Genomic DNA, 21,168 nt, shown 5'->3' with positions numbered 1-21,168 from the left:
ATTGTTCTGATCGTTGATCAATTGTAGCCTAACACTTTTCCAATGACCAATGGTATTTCACCTCTTTCCAAATGCTTTATTATTTCCACTTTATTTTCAATTGCGATCGCTTCCTGTCAACGAAACAGAAACACTGCAGGCAGCAGGTCCCGAGCTCCGCTGGGTCCTAAGGACCACCACACTGATTTCCCTGGGTCCTAAAGTCCACCGCACTGAGACAGATTAAATGGGACAAGTGGGGACTGTGCTGGGTTTGGGTATTTGATCATCCACAATATTCCACGTGGGAATTTAAAGTGGAGTTGGCAGTGTTTTTTTTACGAGGTCAAGTTGTGAGCTTGACATCAACCCAGCACGGATGGAGAGCACGCTCGGAAGCGGTCTGTCACTGGATCAAACTCAGGAACCTCCATTCTCGAGCCCGGCGCTGATCTCACTGCGCCACCAGCCGACCGGAAAAGAGGAGGGGGGGGGGGGTGGTGAGGTCAGGGTAAATCTTGCCAAGAAAAATTTAAGCCAAATACAAAGTTACACACTCAACACAGTGTCAATGGCAATGACTTAAAATAGCGGACGGCGTCGCAATCCAACTTAAAATGGTGGACAGTGTCGCGATCTGACTTAAAATGGCAGATGGCATTCTCCTTCCTCGAGTACGAGTTGTTCATAAGTCGGATGTTTGTAACTCGGGGACTACCTATACAGAGAATAAAGGAGGGAACAGTACACAGCCCTGAGGGGCTCCTGTGTTGAGAGTCAGAGGGGTAGATGTGAGGGAGCCCATTCTTACCACCTCCTGATGATCTGACATGAAGTCTAGGATCCAGCTGCCCAAGGTAGGGTCAAGGCCAAGGTCTCTGAGATTCTGGTCAAGGCTGGGTGGAATTATGGTGAACTGTAGTCCAAGAACAGCCTTCTCACATAAGCATCCCCCTTCTCCAGATCTGTAAGGATGGGGTGTAGAGCAGTGGCTATTGCATTATCTGTTGATCGGTTGTGTCGGTAGGCGAATTGTAGAGGGTCCAGTTTGGGTGGTAGCATGCTGCAGATGTAGTCCTTGACCAGCCTCTCAAAGCATTTGCTTAATATTGAGGTGAGTGCAACAGGATGTCAGTCGCTCAGGCATGTTATCTTGGTCTTTTTTGGTACAGGGACAATGGTGGATAACTTGAAGCAGGAGGACACTCTACACTGGGAAAGGGAGAGATTAAAAATGTCAGTAAACACACCTGCCAGTTGTGCTGCACACATCCTGAATACTCACCCTGGGATGCCGTGCAGACCCACAGCCTTGTAACTGTCCACGCGTTGGAAACATCTGTGTACCTCAGCCTCAGTGATGACCAGGTTGTAGGTTGTAATGGTGGCTTTCTTTAGAGGCTCAGAGTTAGCGACATTGAACCGAGTGTAAAAGCAATTGAGTTCATCTGGGAGAGAGGCCGCGATGTTGGCAGCACTACGTTAGACTTTGAAGTCTGTGAAGGTATGCAACCCTTGCCACAAGTCACGTGTGCTATTTGTTATGAATCTTGACTCAATCTTGTCCCTGTATTGTTGTTTTGCAGCCTTGATAGCTTTGTGCAGATCATAGCTGCTTTTCTTGAGCTGCTGCTGATCGCTGGCAGCAGTAATGTGTGTGGCACAGTAAGTGAAGCTTGCATGGAACTACTGATCCAGAGCTTGTGATTTGGGAAGACTCTGACCGATTTCTGGGGGACAATTAGTGTAACACTTTTCAATGCCAGCGATCAAGGCTCAATTCCACTGCTGTCTGTATGGAGTTTGCACATTTTCCCATGTGACCATGTGGGAGACCTCCAGGTGATCCAGTTTCCTCCCACATTTCAAAGTTGTATAGGTTAGGTTTGTGAGTTGTGAGCACGCTATGCTGATGCCAGAAGTAGGGCGACAGTTGCAGACAGCCCATGACACACACGCAAACTGTGCTGGTTGTTTATGTAAACAGTGTATTTCACTGTATGCTTCGATATTTTGATGAGCATGTGACCAATAAAGCTCATCTTTAAGATCTTTATCTTTAACTGTTATACCCAATGGCCTGACTGATGAATGCCAGTATCCTGAAAGCCTTCACCACGCTGTCTGCCTGCAATGTCACTTTCAGGGAATAATGTAACTGTACTCCTTGGTCTCTCTGTTCTACAAAACACCCCAGGGCCCGACTGTTGACGATCAAAGTCCTACTCTAGTTAGACTTCCTCAGACTTATCTGAACTAAACTCCATTTGCCGTTCCTTGGCCTACTTACTCAGTTGATTAAAATTCGCCAGACCTGGTAACAATTTTCATTGTCAATGACACCACCTATTTTAGTGTCATCTGGAAACTTATTAACTACACCTTGTACATTCTCCTTTATATGATAATCCACTTATATAGATGACAAATAGCAATGGGCCTAACACTGATCCCTTGGTGAATACCACAAGTTACAGTCATCCAGTCTGAAAAACCTTCCACCTTCACCCTCTGCTTCCTACTATCAAGCCAATTGTCTCTCCCCAGATTCCATGTGATCTAGCTTATCATAGCAGCCTGCAATGTGGAACATTACCAAAGGCTACTAACCACCCTGTTCACTGACCTTCTTGGTTACTTCTTCAAAAACCTCAATTAAATTTGTGAAACATGATTTCCATTTCCATGCGCAAAAACATGCTGACTATTCCAAATCAACCACCATCTTTCCAAATGCTTGTATAGCTTAACCCTCAGAATTCCATCTAGTAATTCATCTATCACAGATGTTAGACTAACTGATCTATTGCTCCCAGATTTTCCTTTGCAGCCCTTCCTAAATAAAGGCACATTAGCGACTCTCTAGTCTTCCAGTACTACACCTATCACTAATTATCACGCATACATCTCACTCAGGGCTTGCGGAATTTCTTTCTAGCTTCCCACAAGTTTTTGGGTACATGTTATCAGGGCCTGGAGAATTATATGCCTTCAAATGCTTTCTGATACCCTGTAGCTTCTGTACTGTGATGTGAACTTTCTTCAAGATTTCCCCTTAATCTATCCAAGTTCATATTATGAAGTCTTCATATCCTTCTGTATAGTAAAAACAGAGAAGAAATATTAATTGAAGGCCTCACCCATCTATGCAACTCCACACAAAGATGCCCACTCTGGTCTTTGAGGAGCCATATTCTCTCTTTTTCTTAACACATATATAAAATTTCTATGGATTGTCCTTAATCTTCTGTGCCAAAGCTATTCTATGCCTTTTTGTCCTTCCTATTTCTTTCTTTACTCTTCCATGGATTTACTTGATCATAGCTATACCTGACTCATGACTTCTTTTTCTTGACTAGAACATCCAAGGTTTCCTATTCTAGCCAATCTTACCCTTCATTCTAACAGGAACATCCAGATTTTGACCTCTCAATATCTCTCTTTTTAAAACCTCCTACTTACTAGATGTCTCTTTGCCTGAAAACAAACTACACCATTTAAGTTCTGCAAATTCCTGTTAATACCATCAAAATTTGTCATGCCTCAATTTAGAACTTAAGTTTCTGGACGAGATCTGTCTCTTTCCATAGTGAACTTAAAACTAATTGAACTGTGGTTGCTAGTCCCAAAGTGTCCCTTCTTTGACAGTTCAAGATAATCACTTGCCCTGCTCTATTTCCCAAGAGTAGGTTAAGCTTTGCCTTCTCCCAAGTCATTTGATGTATTTCCTAAGGAAACATCTGAATACACTTAGCAAATTCCACCCATCAAAGCCTTTAGTACTGTTAGGGTTAATGTTAGGGTTAATTCGAGACTGCCATTACAGGTCGGGAGTGGCTCACGTAATGAGAGGGAGGGGGGAGCGAAACTGGGGACCCCGCTACACCGAAACTACCAGTGTCACGCGATTCAGTAAACAAAAGAAACAGGTAACTCGTGAGCATATGGCTGCGGGCCAATAAGATGGACACAAGTGCCCGATATTACCTAATATGTAGCGGGGGGTTGTGCTGGGGGGAAAAGGGATATAAATAAGAGCAGATTGTAAGGGGAAGTCGGAACGCGCCTTCTCCAGCGACTCCGTCGATTCGCTTTGCCAGTTACGAATTCTGCAATAAACCCAAGTTTTGTAATATTCCGGTGTTGGTTGTCTCTCTTCCTAAACGAACAGAGGGCAGAATTTCAAGCCCAACATTTGGTGACCCCGACGTGGGGAGGGAGAGACAACACAGGCTGGCGGGTCCGACAGCAGACAACTTGCGGCCGCAAGCTCGACTAAGGTCAGGAAGTGCCTGTTATATCGAAGACTTCCACTAGATAGTTAAATCACTGAGTTAGATCTTGTCTGCTGACGGATCCTCACCAACCCCAAATTACCCTGGGAGAGATCATTCCCGGTGCAGAATCGTGACTGGTAAGTACTAACTCTTATCTGTTTTTAGGAAGATCCTCCGCCCGTGGAAAAGTCTTCTGAGTGAGGGTACCCGCCGCCCACGAAGGGCATAAAAGTCTCAGGAGTGAGGAGGAGCAGAGAAAAGTGTCGCGGTACACCGTAGTACACAGGGATACTGACGGCGCCTACCTTAGACTGGTTGTTAAGAGGAGAAATCTCCCACGCGAAGGTCAGGTTTTGAAAGGTGACCGTCCCACATTTGATCCTCTCTGTGTACCAGGGAGCCATGGAGCACTTCAATTTCGAGTTACCGAAACTCAGACATTTGTGTGTTGAGTAACAGAGTATATGAGAGTTTTTAGAAATATGGTAAAATTGATAACTGTGCGAGTTCAATAATCTAACAGTGAGCAGCCACAGGGGTCGGACACCATCAAGGTAGGAGTGGAAGTGTTCCTCCGAGGCCCGGGGAAGCTCACCTGGAACGGAAAACGGTGGCATGGTCCATACCCTGTCACCGAGGTCTCCAACAGGGCATTAAAAGGTAAGAAGGGAGGGGGACAATAACTGGCATCATTTTCTACTGGCTAAATAAGACCTCTGGCAAGTGGGGAGCGTTTCTGGGACAGTCGGCTCTAGGCCTGTCTATTTCAATTGCTATCTTTATTACGTGTGGTTGTTGTTGCGGGACTATAGATCGAGCCTTGACCGGAAAGGATGGACCTCCACCGGCGTACCAGGCACCCTTGTTCCCGGTGGAAGGGGAGGACACGGCCCTCCCGGAAAGCGGACGCGCTATGGGAGGACACGGACTGAAATGGACCATGGCAAGGGGGGGATTGTGAATTTGTTCTTGAATAAGTTTTCTGAAATGTTGCATGCTACTTGTAAAAATTGCGGATGTTTAGGGAACCCCTACCCATATTTTGTGACCCTAGGTCGGACAAATCAGGATAAGCAAATAGGGAGGACACGCCAAAGAGTGCCGGGGGACGCTCACCTCCCTGCCTGATCCCGGCAGCCGCGGAAAAGCTTGTAAGGGGTGTGGCCTCTGGGAGGCCAAGGGAGGGAGTGTTAGGGTTAATGTTAGGGTTAATTTGAGACTGCCATTACAGGTCGGGAGTGGCTCACGTAATGAGAGGGAGGGGGGAGCGAAACTGGGGACCCCGCTACACCGAAACTACCAGTGTCACGCGATTCAGTAAACAAAAGAAACAGGTAACTCATGAGCATATGGCTGCGGGCCAATAAGATGGACACAAGTGCCCGATATTACCTAATATGTAGCGGGGGGTTGTGCTGGGGGGAAAAGGGATATAAATAAGAGCAGATTGTAAGGGGAAGTCGGAACGCGCCTTCTCCAGCGACTCCGTCGATTCGCTGTGCCAGTTACGAATTCTGCAATAAACCCAAGTTTTGTAATATTCCGGTGTTGGTTGTCTCTCTTCCTAAATGAACACAGGGCAGAATTTCAAGCCCAACAGTACCATGACAGCCTCAACCTATATTACGAAAGTTAAAATCCTCTTCTAGGACAGACTGCATTGCATAGTAGTCCGCTAAACAGGAGAATTTGTTTTTTTGATTTGGCCAGAATTTGAATTAAGCTAGGTTAACATCATTGTGAAGCCAGGATTTTCCATAAATGCTCCACTTGGTAACATGTTCAGTATCTTGTAATAGTGAAGCTTATATGGAGCAGATATACTATAATTACATGTCGACAATTACCTAATCCACATACAATCCTCCAGATATGGTACCTGAAGGCAAAGGTGAAGGCTTATTACTACAGGAAACACAACTGTTTGGTGACCATAGATTTGAGGTATATTGATTGTACAAATGACATAATCATAGTAGTTGATGTTACGTACATAACAACAGTGTTTAAAGTAGTGAAATATTCCAAAGCACTTTAAAGGAGTTGGTTGTACTAGATCATATAAAAAGATACAAGTGCAATGATACAAGTTTTAAATGTGCTTTTAAGAAAAAATCAGAATGATTGACAAAAAGAGATTTAAAAAGGGAATTCCAAATCACTGATCATGGTTGGCTGAAGCCTAACTATAGGTCCCATCTTTTGCTGGCTTAGACAAATGTACAGAAGTAAAAATACTGACAATGCTTTACCAGAAGCTGAATTTGTAAAGCATGACTGCGATGGTATGCTTGTTCATGCAAACATGTTTTAATATCATAGTGTTTGTTTTTCGCATTTAATCTTCCTTGATATTTAATTTTCTTATGATAAGAGAAGCTCAGAGTTTACAGTTCCAGCAGGGATTCTAACCTAATGAATAGGTATGAGCATGAATATACAATAAAATCTATAGAACTCTATGTCATTAGTAAATTCTCTTGCTTTCCAGTGAATAAAAATTCAGAGACCTTCTTCATGAGAGGCAATATGCAGTATTTCTATTATAATTTTAACAAAAGAGTTTAGACCTGAAATCTTGACTTTGTTTCTCTTTCCACAGGTGCTGTCTAATGTGCAGAATATTTCTAGCATTTTCTGTTTTTATTTCAGAATTTCAGCAATGTGTACTTTTTTATTTTCATTTTCATCTGCATTTGCATTTCTTGAGGAAGCATGGAAGATCATGTTAGAGCCTTGGATGCAGGTCTTGTTAATACTCATTGAGGGGTCACAGACTGTGTTTCCCAGTGTGGTGGAGTAAGAGAGGAAGGGAAAAGATTAGGAGAGATTGTGTTCTAAGGTGCAGAGAATGGCAACTTTGGTCAGCTTTGGAGAAGGAGGAATGATATTAGGGGGCAGTTGAAGATAAATGGGAAGCACCCAAGTGAGCAATTCTTTGGCGCTAGAAGAAGAGCGTTGCAGAGGACTAATAGAAGGATCAGATTTCACAAGCAACAGCATGTGGTGGGGAAAAGAAGGTCCTATACTTGTGAGCAGCATGGAAGACAATAGACAATAGACAATAGGTGCAGAAGTAGACCATTTGACCCTTCGAGCCTGCACCGCCATTTTGAGATCATGGCTGATCAACTACTATCAATACCCGGTTCCTGCCTTGTCCCCATATCCCTTGATTCCCCTATCCATAAGATACCTATCTAGCTCCTTCTTGAAAGCATCCAGAGAATTGGCCTTCACTACCTTCCGAGGCAGTGCATTCCAGACCCCCACAACTCTCTGGGAGAAGAAGTTTTTCCTTAACTCTGTCCTAAATGACCTACCCCTTATTCTCAAACCATGCCCTCTGGTACTGGACTCTCCCAGCATCTGGAACATATTTCCTGCCTCTATCTTGTCCAATCCCTTAATAATCTTATATGTTTCAATCAGATCCCCTCTCAATCTCCTTAATTCCAGCGTGTACAAGCCCAGTCTCTCTAACCTCTCTGCGTAAGACAGTCCAGACATCCCAGGAATTAACTTCGTGAATCTACGCTGCACTTCCTCTACAGCCAGGATGTCCTTCCTTAACCCTGGAGACCAAAACTGATTGAAGGAGGAGAATCAGAATGGTGATGATGCAGTCAAGGGTATCAGGGGACCTTCTGGAAGTTAAGGAGTAAGAAGATTACAGAATTTGGTGGAGTTGCTGGATTTTAGTGAGCATTCAATTTGTTTGCAGGACCCCAGGTTAGTATTGCAGTAGTACAACCGAGTTGCGCTAAGAAGTTCCAATGATACAGTATATTCTAAGACAACAGGGTTCAAGCTGTCCAAAAGCAGATATATGCAGGAAGTGACACCATCCCATTTACTGCAAATTCACAGAAAAATAAACTTTTAATTGCATAACGCTGAACAGAACAGACTTATGTGCCAGATTTGTCAACCAGAATTGTGAGCAATATGAGTGATGCTCCTCAACAACAATGTACAATCAAGAACATATAGCCTACTACCTCATCACTGCAGTCCAGATAAAGGAAATTCAAACATCATTACCTGGTTGACTTACAGAATAATAATTCATTCTTATAAAATTCATGTTTAAAAAATTAAACACAAAATGTGCAGAGAGAACTGAAATAGTTTACCATGGATATGATTGCAGACTAATGGTTCAGAGTAGGAACAGATTGTTTATTATCACTGACATATATCATGAAGATTTTTACTTTTGTGTCAGCAGTACAATGTAAGACATAAAGATACTTTAAGACAATAAAAATAGTTAAAAAGAGGAATAGCAAAGTTTAAGTACATTTATTATCAAAGTATGTATACATTATATGTTTGTACAATCTGAGATTCATCTCCTTACAGGCAACCATGAAACAAAGAAACCCAAAGAACCCATTAAAAAGACAGTCAAGCATCCAAAATGCAGAGAGAAAAAAGCAAATCGTGCAAATAATAAAAGTAAGCAAATAGCATTCAGAACAAAAGTGAGTTGACAGATGTGAAGCCTGGAGCAACAGGAGCAGGCTTCAACCTCAGCCTCAGTTCAGTGTAGAGCTGTGTAAAGCCTGTGGAGCCCACAGACATGAAGCCCAGAGCAGTCGAAGCAGGCTATATCCTCAGCATCAGTTCAATACAGAATAGAGTAACAGCATGGAGCAGTGAGCAGAGCCGGCCTAACTGTCACCTGTGGCCCCAACACCTTGCCTTTTCAATCCATCTGGCCAAACGTAGGGTCATTTTTCACTCTAGGACCACGGCCCTGTTGCATTGATGTGCTCTGGGCCTGGACCCTGTCACCACATTTTGGCATGTACTCAACCTTTCCAAATCAGCCTGGTGCTTGGAGCGATCAAACCTTGCATTCAGTTTAGGTGGATGGGCTTTAATTCTGCTCCAACTTTGCTCTGCTCCGCTTGCCCTGACTTTGCTTTGTATATGCCTCGACATTACCTCATATCTGCTTGCCTTCGTTCTCTTCTCTATTATTTATGGTGAACATAATATAGTGATTGTAGTTTATGGACTGTTCAGAAATCTGATGGCAGAAGGGAAGAAGCTGTTCTTAAAACATTGAGTGTAAATATTCAGGCTGCTATACCGCCTCGCTGATGATAGTAATGAGAAGTGGGGATGATGAGGCTTCTTAATGGTCAATGCTGCCTTTTAAAGATGTCTTCAACAGTGGTGAGCATTCTATCCATGATGGAGCTGGCTGAATCTACTACCCTCAGCAACTATTCTTCTGTGCTGATTATCAGCAAGGAGGAGATGTTATTACTGATCCCCACTACCAGTGGTCCCCAATGAGGATGTAAAGGATGCAATACAGATGGAGGAACGGAGGCCGAGATTTTAAGAACATAAGAAATAGGAGCAAAAGTAGGCCATCTGGCCTGTTGAGCTTGCTCCACCATGCATTAAGGTCATGTCTGATCTGGCAATGGACTCAGCTCCACCTGCCAGCCTTTTTACCATTGCCCTAAGTTCCACTGCTTTGCAAAATATATTTGTATCTTAAATGTTATTTAATGAGGTAGCTTCTACTGATTTCCTGGGCAGAAAATTCCATAGATTCACAACTCATTGGAAAAATAAATTTTTCCTCATCTCCAACCTAAATCTATTCATCTGAATCTTGAGGCTATTTCCTCTAGTTCTAGTCTCACTTACCAGTGAAATTTCCTGCCTTTTACTTAATTGCATGAATTGCAAATAACCCTTCCATAATTTTTATATGTTTCTATAAGATCCCCATTCATCATTCTTCTGAATTCCAGCAAGTACAGTTCCAGGAACTCAATCTCTCCTCATACAATAACCCCTCATCTCCAGAATCAACCTGGTGAACCTCTTCTGCACTGCCTCCAAAGACAAAACCAATATATTTTTCCCAAGTAAAAAGACCAGAACTACACACAGTACTCAAGGTGTAGCCTTACCAGTACTCTGTACAGTTGCAGCATAACCTCCCTACACTTAAATGCAATCCCTCTAGCAAAGAAAGCCAATGTTGCATTTGGCTTCTTGATAACCTGTTGCATCTGCAAACCAATATTTTGCAATTCATCCACAAGCACCCTCAAGTCCCTCTGATCAACTGCATGCTGCAATCCTTCACCACTTAAATAATGATCCGATCTTCTATTTTCCCTTCCAAGGTGAATGACCTCACATTTACCTATGTTGCTCTCCACCTGCCAGACACTTAAACACTCACTTAACCCGTCTATCTCTCTGCAGTCACTCTATGTCCTCTGCACAAGCTCCCTTAATCTGGAGTGCTGGCAGTGAATCATGTCTCTATAAAGCAGTGTACACAGCTGTCACTGATGTCCATCTGGTGCTGCAATCTTGCTTTGAAGTCTTCAGTTTCATTTTTCCGAAGACTCTCTATTAGCCAGTGGAATATTAGGAAGTGGAGGGCCTTAGGACCCTGTGTTTCATTTTTACCTGTAGCTGAGCCTGGCAGCCATGTTTTTAAAAATAATGGAGATGTTCCTTAAGCTTCCAACCGCTACATGCCTTCCTGGAGGTCTGCAATCTCAAGACTGATGATGCTGAAGATCGATAGTTTTTTTATATATCTGATTTGAAACAATGTTGATTACTGCAGTGTCTGTGACTGCAGATTTCAACTGGAGCAGTTCTAAACAGGATTACTTGATGATTCCTTTGGGGGCTGCACACAAAAAATCACCACTCTCCAGCGCCATCTTCTTAGTAGGCAGTCATTTAAGAGATTTCAAAAGTTCGAAGTAAATTTATTATCATAGTACATATATGTCACCATGTGCAACTGTGAGATTCATTTTCTTGCAGGTGTTCACAGTAAATACAAGAAACACAATAAAATCAATGAAAGACCACGCTCAACTGGATGAACAAACAACCAATGTTAATTCATAAAACAAACAAATAAATAAGCAATAAGTATCAAGAACCTAAGATGAAGAGCCCTTGAAAGTGTGTCTGTAGGTTGGAGGAACAGTTCAGTGATGGGGTGAGTGAAGTTAACCATTCTGGTTCAAGAGTCTGATGGATGAGGGGTAATAACTGTTCCTTAACTTGCTGTTGTGGGTTCTGAGGTCCCTGTACCTCCTTCCTGATGTCAGCAGTGAGAAGAGAGCATTGTTTGGATGGTGAGGGTCCCTGATGATGGATGCTACTTTCCTGCAACAGTGCTCCATGTAGATGTGCTCATTAGTAGGGAGGACTCTGCCCATGTTGGATTGGGCTGTATCCACTACTTCTTGTAGGCTTTTCTGTTCCAGCACATTGGTGTTTCCATACCAAGCCATGATGCTCTCCAATATACTGTCCACTGCACATCTATAGAAGTTGGTCAAAGTTTTAGATGGAGTGCCAAATCTTCGCAAACTTCTAAGAAAGTAGAGGTGCTGCCATGCTTTCTTTGTAATGGCACTTTTGTGCTGAACCCAGGACAGATCCTCTGCAATGACAACACCAGAGTTTAAAGTTGCTGACCTTCTCCAAGTCTGATTCCCCCAGTGAGGACTAGCTCATGGAACTTTGGTTTCTGCCTCCTAAAGTCAATAATTAGCTCCTTAGGCTTGCAGATATTGAGTTGAGGTTGTTGTGGAACCACTCAGCTAGATTTTCAATCTCCCTCCTATATATGCTGATTCGTCACCACCTTTGATTCTAGTGTCGACGACACACTTGAATAAGGCACTGGAGCTCTGCTTAGCCTCACAGTCATAAGTATAAAGCAGTTAGAGCAGGGCTAAGCACACAACCCTGTGGTGCCCCTGTGCTAATGGTGAACGTGGAGGAGATGTTATTGCCAATCCAAACTTGGTGTGGTCCGTGAGTGAGAAAATCGAGGATCCAGTTGCACAAGAAGGTATTGAGGCCTAGTTCCTTGAAGTTCATTGATTAGTTTTGAGGAAATGATAGTACTGATTGCCAAGCTGCAGTCAATAAAGAACATTCTGATGTATGCATTTTTACTGTCCAGAGGTTCCACAGTCAAGTGAAAAGCCAATGAATTGGTATCTGCTATTGATCTGCTGAAGGGTCTCAGCACGAAATGTTGATGGTAATCTTTTCCATAGATGCTGACTGGTCTGCTGAGTTCCTCCAGCATTTTGTGTGTGTTACTTGGATTTCCAGCATCTGCAGATTTTCTCTTGTTTCTGCAGTTGATCTGTTGCTCCAGTAGGCAAATTGCAGTGGATCCAAGTTGGTTCTCAGGCAGGAGATGATATGTTTCATCACCAGTCTCTCAAAGCACTTCATCACAGTTGGTGTAAATGCAGCTGGATGATAGTTATTGAGGCAGGTAACCGCGTTCCTCTGAGGCCTGCTTGAAGCAGGTGGGTACCTCATACTGCCAAAGTGGGGTGTTATTAAAGATATTGATGGACTTAATGGCGTCTAACTGTGACTCCTTTGCTTGTATCTTTGGAAACAGCTCAATTTCCATCTTTAATATCTCTGTTTTTCCCTTTCAGGGTTCTTTTGAAGATCCTGACCTGGAGTTACATGCTGACTATGGTTCTTTGCAGGAATGGGACCCGCTCTTTGGGTTCCACAACTGGCTGTTTTTTGGCACGCCAAAGGCTTGGCCTAAGAGTCCGGCTCGAATTTGGAAGCCCAGGATCTTGGGGCTCTGGAGACAGGCGGATCGAGTGTTGGTGTCACAACAAGAGACATGTGTGGTGTCGGGGGAGTCGGGAGATCTGCTGTGTGCCTGGAGACCCGGGATCTTTGCAGTTTTCAGGCACAGAGCTTGAAAAAAAGTGATGTAATGGACTCTTAACATCAAAAACCAACAAGTTGTTTGTTATGTCTCCCCGCTTGCTGGGAAAATGGAGACACCTCTTTCTCCCTTATTATGGAGAGAGAGAACCTGCGATATGTCAAATACCAGGTGAAACACGAAGCCTTTGGGGGTAACTGCAGATCTGTGTCTTTGCTATTGCTTTGTTCATGTTTGAGTGTTCAGTGGTAGTGCCAATGCTTTTTTTGCCAGGGGAGCTTGGGGGGGGGGGGGTCCTTTGGTGTTATAACATTTAACTGTCATTCATTCTTTGGGGTACTCCTCTGTTTTCGTGGATAGTTGCAAAGTAAAAGCATTTCAGGATGTATATTGTATACATTTCTCTGACATTAAATTGTACCTTTGAATCTCTGAACCTTTGAACTCTCTAGCCAGCTGAATAGCATTCTTTAGTACTCAGCTAGGTACTCCGATTGGGCTTGATTTATTCCATGGGATCACACTCTCACATCAGCCTCAGAGACTGAAATCACAGGACCACTGGGAGAAACAGGAGTTCATGAAAGTTCCTTCATGTTTTAACGGTCAGAGTGGGCATAAAAGGCATTGAGCTCATCTGGGAGCAAAACCTTGTTTTCAGCTATGTCTTTGGTTTCACCTTGTAGGAGGTGATAGAATTAAAGTCCCACTATCCTTCAGTGTTGACTATCCTTCAGTGATTGAAGTTTGGTCTAGACTTGCCACTTTGCATGTGAGATGGCTTTCTGGAGATTGTACCGGGACATCTTCTATTTTATTTGGTTGCAAGACCTGAACATCATTGGTCTGACCTTAACAGCTTGCAGATTTTTTGGTTCATCCAGGGCTTTTGGTTGGGAAAGATCTGAATGATTTTTTGGGGACAAACTCATCTATGACCATTTTTATATAGTCCATGAAAACCATGGTGTGTTCATTCAGGTTCTCTGATGGGTCCTTGAACAAAGCCCAGTCCACCAACTCAAAGCAAACTCATAGCCACTCCTTTGCCTCCCACGATTACCTCTTCATTGTTCCTACTTCTAGAGCCTTGCTTTTTAGCCTCTGCCTATATGCGTTAAAAGGAGGACAGCCAAATAATCAGATTTCTCTAAATGTGGTCAAGGGATCAAACAGTAGGCATTCCTTATTGCAGTATAGCAGTTGTGGAGTGTCTTGCATGCACCTGGTGCTGCAGGTAATATGGTTGTGATAACTGGGTAAAGATTTCTTCAAACAAGCCTAATTGAAGTCTTGACAATGATTTGAAAGGGGTCGGGATAGGCTGCTTCTTGTTTGTTGATGGCGGTACCGCGTACCTCGAGTGCCTGCTTAACATCGGCCTTTGGCGGTTTGTAAATTGCAGTTAGAATCACAGAGGAGAACTCTCTTGGCAAGTAGAATGGACAACATTTAAGCATTAGATGTTCCAGATTGGGAGAATAAGAGTAGGATAAGACCACTACATCCGAGCACCACAAATAGTTTATCATGAAACCCCACCTTTTACCTTCTCTGAATCAGCAGTCCAGTTCATCCTATGTATTGAGAAGCCCTTGGGTCTGATCATTGAATCTAACATGTTTTGAAGTAGCCAACTCTCCATGAAACACAAAACATAGCAATCCCTGATTTCCTTTCGATATAGCAGTCTTGCCCTTGGGTCTTCAAAGGATAATTGACAAGACAAAGTCTTCTATTGATAATTGTACAATAACACTGTAACAAACAGTGGTACATTCATTCTAGTTAATTAGAACAAAAATCCTTTCTTTTCTGTCTACAATACAATCAGAATTAATTTGGGTACAGACTGGAGATATTACTGTTCAGAGAAAATCTCATAGGAGTGCATCACCACTTCTAACAAAACATCCTGAAGAAATGTAACATCCACAATGATGACTGGACTCCCTGGCCCATGACTGCTCAAAGTATGGAGGGTACTCTTGTAATTGTCTCGAGAACTCAAGTCCATGTTCGGAGACCATACTGAAATCTTTAAAGTGACAGAAAGCGCAGCCCATCTCACAAACTACCACCCACCTTTTGGCCACCACTTGCCCCATCTATGGATGAGTCTGTGATTCCCACATTAACAGCATCAACCACTAACAAAATCAGACTGAAGATAATCCTCAACCCTGAGAGACTGTTGAAGAAGAAAATAATACTGGCTTTTGTGGAACAGTTTATGGTGGTATACCATTATTTTTTTTCTTTCAGAAGATTATTGTTACAGGAGAAATAGTTTAATAAGACAAAAGCTACTTGCCACCATAGCACCCTGTAAAGCTAACCAAACTCCAGTTATCTTTGTAAGTACATTCTACTTAAATAAATAAAGCTGAGAGAAGAAAACAGAAGGTCAAGGAGATAGAATCATTGAAGGACAGAGCACCGAGTTTGCAGAGAACAGAATGTTAGAGCAAAGTAGCTTGTTTCTATTGTGGATGTTGAGCATCTCAGGCTAAGTCAACAACTTATCAAAGCAAGACAAGCAATTGTAAAAAACTTCTGTTTACCGTCCGAACATCCCAAAGAGAAAGTGTCTTGTCCGCTGCACTTGTGAGCAGGGTGTTAGAGAAGGGAAGAAACTCAATGCTGTTCACAGAATCAACGTGACCTCGTAGTATCTGTCTGCATCGCTCACTGGAAAAAAAAGTTGAAACATTTGTTAAATGCCTAACAGCTATATATGTAGAATAGCAATCTCAAGGCTTTCCCACTGCGGTAAGTGACCATTAGCTTGACTGGTTGAATTTAAATTCAGCTTAGTAGTCATTAAATCACTGGCTCTATTTCTCATATATTAAACACCTGAGACTAACTACCAGCTATTATTTCCCAGATCTTAAGATATAGTAATAGGTTTCCTTAACTGGCAAAGCAACCTAATGATAATTAGGCACACTATGCTGCCCTATTTAAAATTAACAGTTTTCCTGTCACGCATATACTCCTGATATTGGAGTGAATAGAGAAAAAAGTCATAATCTCAGATGGAATGGAGAAAAAAAAACCATAAACAGAGATGAGATGCAGTAGCTGTTTACTTCATCACTAAAGTGTCTCTGAAGTGAGGACTTTGACAACCGAACTGTGAAGTATTTCACCTAAATTTTGCTAATAAGAATCAAGGTCAAGTTTATTATCACCGACTTAAAATGCATTAAACTTGTTGCTTTGTGGCAGCAGTACAGTGCAAAGACCCAGATGAGATGACTACTCATACCACTAGATTCAGACTTATGAGATCGAGAGAATGAACCGGCCTCATGGCAACTGCTTCTCCACTTTAAAAACCCTGCCGCACATGTTTCCTGCCATCATCAGATATGACAGACAACCACCAAGCACAATGCAAAGACATAAAAGTACTATAAATTATTTAAAAAATAATCCAAAAATAATGAATAATGAGGTAGTGATCACAGACCATTCAAATATCTTACAGCGGAAGGGAAGTAACTGTTTCTGAACAGTCAAGTGTGGGCCTTCAGATTCCTGCACCTCCTCCCTAAAAACACCCGAATAGGAAGTTAGTTCCCATCTGGAGGATAAAATTTACTCCTCTATATCTGGAAGATAGATGGAAAGGATATACCAATTATTTTATTTCCTGGCCTATGTGTAAGCACTAGAACATGTTATGTGCTTGAGGTCTATTGGAGTAAACAGATGGGTTCTTTGAAAGTTTGACGATAACTATTATGTAGACTTGCATTTTTATGATTTCAAATGATTTCTATCTTTTGTTATAACTGTTGTATGGGCATGTATTTGTATGAACTGTTTTGTAATTTCCTTCTTCAAAATACAATTGATATGTGAAAAGCATTATTTATATTTTATTGTCCTTTATAAGAGAATATTCACTATTTATGTGAAATCGGCACAATGAAATGACATAACTTCTCTGCAAATTTCTTCCAACTCTTTTTTTCTGTTGTGATACAAATCATTTGGTTAAAAGTATTACAGAAAAAATAATACACCAAAACTAGTAGGTTGAATGAGTAAACTTTGCATTGGAAGGTTCCTCAGATCGGAAATGAAGTGCCAGGAGTGCCATTGGTAAGAGGAGGCCAGAATAATTATAGCCAGGATGACATAACCTGAAAAATTGTAACAAATATTTCTGGATGCTTTTCATAAAGCATCAATGATATGCTCTGCAGAAGTTGAGAGACACCATAAACTTTGCATTAAAAGGCTCCTCAGTTCAAAAATGAAGTACCATTGATAAGAGGCTGCCAGAATAATGAGAGCCAGGAATGGCCTAACCTGAAGAATTGTAACAAATAAATCCATGAATTCCCCAGTGAAGGATTTTTCTGACCCTTCTAACTCCAGCCTATCAACTTACAAAGCCTTTAAAATTCACATATGCACATACAAACTAGAAAATATTGGAAATGATCAGCAGGACAGGCAGGTTTATAACAAGAGAAAGAGTTAAGATTTCAGATTGATGCTTTTTTATTAAAATGAGAAGAAACTGATAAAATGCATTTTCTGGACTGCAGTGAAGGAGTCAGAACAAGAGTGGTCAAGTGGACAATGTTTGTGAAAGGGAGGATGGCAGGATAACTTATATACAAAAAGACAGTAAAAGAAGGTGATTTAAGGGCAAGAGGTTATAAGGTCATTCTGGAGGAGATTTAACTTTGAAACTACCAGACACAGATGTAAGTAATGCTTAATAAGAGAAAGGAAAATGTTAGTTTTTGAACACCGAGTTAAGTTTGGAAAATGGCAATATATCTAGAAGAAGAGAAAATGCGGATACTGAGTTTATGTTGAAATTTGTTGGAATAGTGTACAAGGCCAAGGTCAGACTGGGAGTGGGACAAAAGAGGGGCTCAAGCTATCAATCATGCTGCAATGTTGCATAAACCAAACCAGACTGCTGCCAACAATACCTCCTCTCAGTCAAACTCATGATGACAGTAGTTTGTTCCTTGATCTTAAAAGTATGTTCCCTACTGGCATCTTTGTTATTGGAGGACAATTTGTGCCAGCACTCTGTCACTGGAGTATAGCAGAGCGCTATTGGAAGTAGATTGAGATTACTATGAGGCATGCAGACATGAGGCATGGTTTCATTTGTGTCTCATTGGAAGTTAAAACATTCTCCATTAGGCATGGTGTTTATGGCAGTGTCACAGTCACTTCACTGTACCCTCCACATCTCAACTTGCAAGGATGTACCTCAGGATCTGCTGAAGTTCCTATGAAAGGTTAGAGATGACCTCCCCCTTTTTCCCTCTGATGTATTTTAAAGGCTCTCAGCACACTGGACAAAGTGCCAAACATATTCATGTACATCTAGAATATTCTTCCCAGGTAGGGCCTCTGACAATAGTATTAATCTGAGTGAACTAATGTACACTCTAAATGGCAACACTGACATTTAGAGAGATCATGGGATGTCAGTCTATAGCACCCTGAAAGTGGCAACAAAATAGATAGGACTTAAAGAATACATTAGGATTGCTTGCCTCTACCAGGGAGGGTCTTGAATACAGAAATTAGAAATTCACATTGCAGTTGTATAAAAATTGATTCAGTTATAATTGGACTATTATGAGTAGTTCTGGTACGAGAAAGGATGTGGGGAATCCAGGGTGTTGCCTGGAGAGGCTGGATAAATTTGAATTGTTTTCCCTGCTACTTCAGAGGCTGAAGTGTAACCTAATAGAACTATATAAAATTATGAGAGGCACAGACAGAGTAGATGGTCAGAATCTTTTTCCCAGGGTGGAAATGTCAAATACTAGAGGACATGGGTTCAAGGTGAGAGACGAAAGTTTAGAAGTGAATTATGTGGCTAGTTTCATTTTACACACACTGAGCAGTATTTGCCTGGAATGCACTGCCAGGGGAAATGGTGGAAGCATATATGATAAATTCAGACAGGTATATGAACAGCCAGGGAATTGGGAGGCATGGACCATGAGCAGGCAAGTGTGCAGATTAAATTAATATCACGGTCGGCAGCAACGTCGTGGGCTGAAGAGCCTGTTCCTCTATTGTATTGTATCTTCTCAATTTAGCCCGTTAGTACATTGCCAATATTTCAGCTGATGCTTTTTGGGTTCAAATGCATTGTATCCTCCAGTACGTTTGATCTTTGCTTTAGGTGCATACAACTGTTGCAGATAGTACCTTTTATCTCTTCACTTACTCTAAGGTCACATTGAGGATAACGTGTGAAAAACTGGAGACATATTCTCTGTTCAGCTAACATGGTGCTGAGCCATTTCTTTTCAAATCATAAGATTTCCAGCTGTTGTGTAATTTATTGTTAAGGCTGGAGCCCTGACATCAATTAGCAAAGAACTTAGACTGCAGGTGCATTGTACAGTATTTGAGTACTAACCGTGCACTAATAGGTTAAACTATACAGTGCATGCATGTGCATGCTTGGAGCTCAATTGAAAATTGCACATTGGTAACACTGGAATGAATGAGAGCAGCCACCTCTGCACTGAAGATAAATTGCACTTTTTTTGAGCAGAAGCACTTGTGATTGCATTTATGATTCAGCTTCAAATAGAGCACCAGTGAACCTTCAAACATTATAGCACAGAATCAAAGGCTGGAAGCTGCACAATGCCCTAAGAGGTATCAAAAGAGATGCTGCAAGAGGCCTTAATCCAGCAACGTTCTATCATGTTAGTTCCAAATCATTGTGCATTATGGAACTGGGTTTGTACATGAAGTCTACACAAAAGTCTTTCCACTTGTATCCCTAGCATGGCACAAGCATATGTAGAATAATGCACATTAAGCTACAGATCATATAAGATTAAAGTACTGAGAAATGATCAATGGGATCAAGCTATCTGACTGAAGGGAAGGTTGTTTTGTCGGTAGGAGAGTCACTCAAGGGAAGAATTCTAGGTTTAGAATGTTTGGTAAATGGATTAATAGTCTGGAAGATTAGTCAGATTTTAAAAGGTCTGAGTCCGGCTGGTGGTGTAATGGCATCTGCACCGGACTTTGAAGCGAGTGGTCCAGGGTTCAAATCTGGTCGTCTCTTTGCACACTTTCCATTGTGCAGGGTTGAGCATCAAGTTAGTCACTTGGCCTCATAAAAAACACACGGATACTAAAGAAATGACATGGTTGTCGCCTGATGCGCCTCAAGGCGCACAGAGGAACAACAAGAAGGTAAGAGAATGCAAGGCATGAGTAGGTGGTGTGCTAGTCATACAGGAGCCTTAGGTCCCATACCACCAGGTTCAGGAACAGTTATTTCTCTTCAACCATCAGACCCCTGAACCAGTGTGGAGACCTTCAGTCAGCACGACACTAAACACAACCTATGGACTCACTTTCAAGGACACTAGAACTCACTTTTTCAATATTGCTATTTTATTTATTTGTTTGTTTGTTTGTTTCATTTATACTTGCACAGTTTATCTTCTTTTTTACATTAGTTGCTTGCCAGTCTTTCTTTGTGTGCAGATTTTCATTGCTTTTATTGCATTTCTTTGTTCTACTGTGAATGCTGCAAGGAAATGAAGCTCAGGGTAGTGTATGGTGACACAAATGTTCTTTGATAATAAATTTACTTTGAACTTTGAGGATGTAGCAATATGGATTGCTAACTGTTTTTAAGACAAAATAGAGAATGGGTGTGTGGGTTTTCATAAATAAAACAACAGAATGTTTTAAGTTTAAGGGAAACCATAACAATCCCTTTATTGTCATCCAAATGCAGAACATAAATACAGTTAAAAAAACTTCACATCATTAAGTCATCATGTTAAACTAGCCTCTTAAAATGAATCCAAGTCAATGTCAGTGGTTGTGAATTATGCATATGTTTCCACCCCTCACATTACTCTACACAAGCCGCCCCATAATTCACCAAAATGGCATTGTGAGCCCATCCGGAGCTTGGACCAGCCAGCTGGTGGGTTTTGTGTTCCATTGGAGGAGTAACAGCAGGTATTTCGGGCTCATCCAGAGGTGTGTAGAGATGTTCATGGCCATGTCGTGACAGCAGGAAACCTCCGATTCTTGGTCAGTCAGTTTAAGGCAATCTACCAAAATACATTCAGGTTTATCCCTCCTATCTATGATAAAAGTCTTCTCTGTTTCAAAATGCAGAACAGACCATCGTAAGGGGCCCTA

The 21,168-nt window shown here is 41.9% G+C and overlaps 1 protein-coding gene across 2 annotated transcripts in view; it reads right to left on the bottom strand.

Annotated features, from left to right (window-relative positions):
• The window catches only part of spag16 (sperm associated antigen 16), a 773,550-nt gene that overhangs the window by 299,692 nt on the left and 452,690 nt on the right, over positions 1-21,168 (bottom strand). For both annotated transcript variants that reach the window (XM_073046458.1, XM_073046459.1), the window contains one exon: positions 15,546-15,672. In XM_073046458.1, coding sequence (XP_072902559.1) covers positions 15,546-15,672 — 127 coding nt within the window. The remainder of the gene's footprint in view (positions 1-15,545; positions 15,673-21,168) is intronic.

This window comes from Hemitrygon akajei, chromosome 5 (assembly GCF_048418815.1).
Source record: "Hemitrygon akajei chromosome 5, sHemAka1.3, whole genome shotgun sequence".
Lineage (NCBI taxonomy): Eukaryota > Metazoa > Chordata > Chondrichthyes > Myliobatiformes > Dasyatidae > Hemitrygon > Hemitrygon akajei.
Note: the sequence above shows the minus strand (reverse complement) of the source record. Positions and strands in the feature narration are given on the sequence as shown.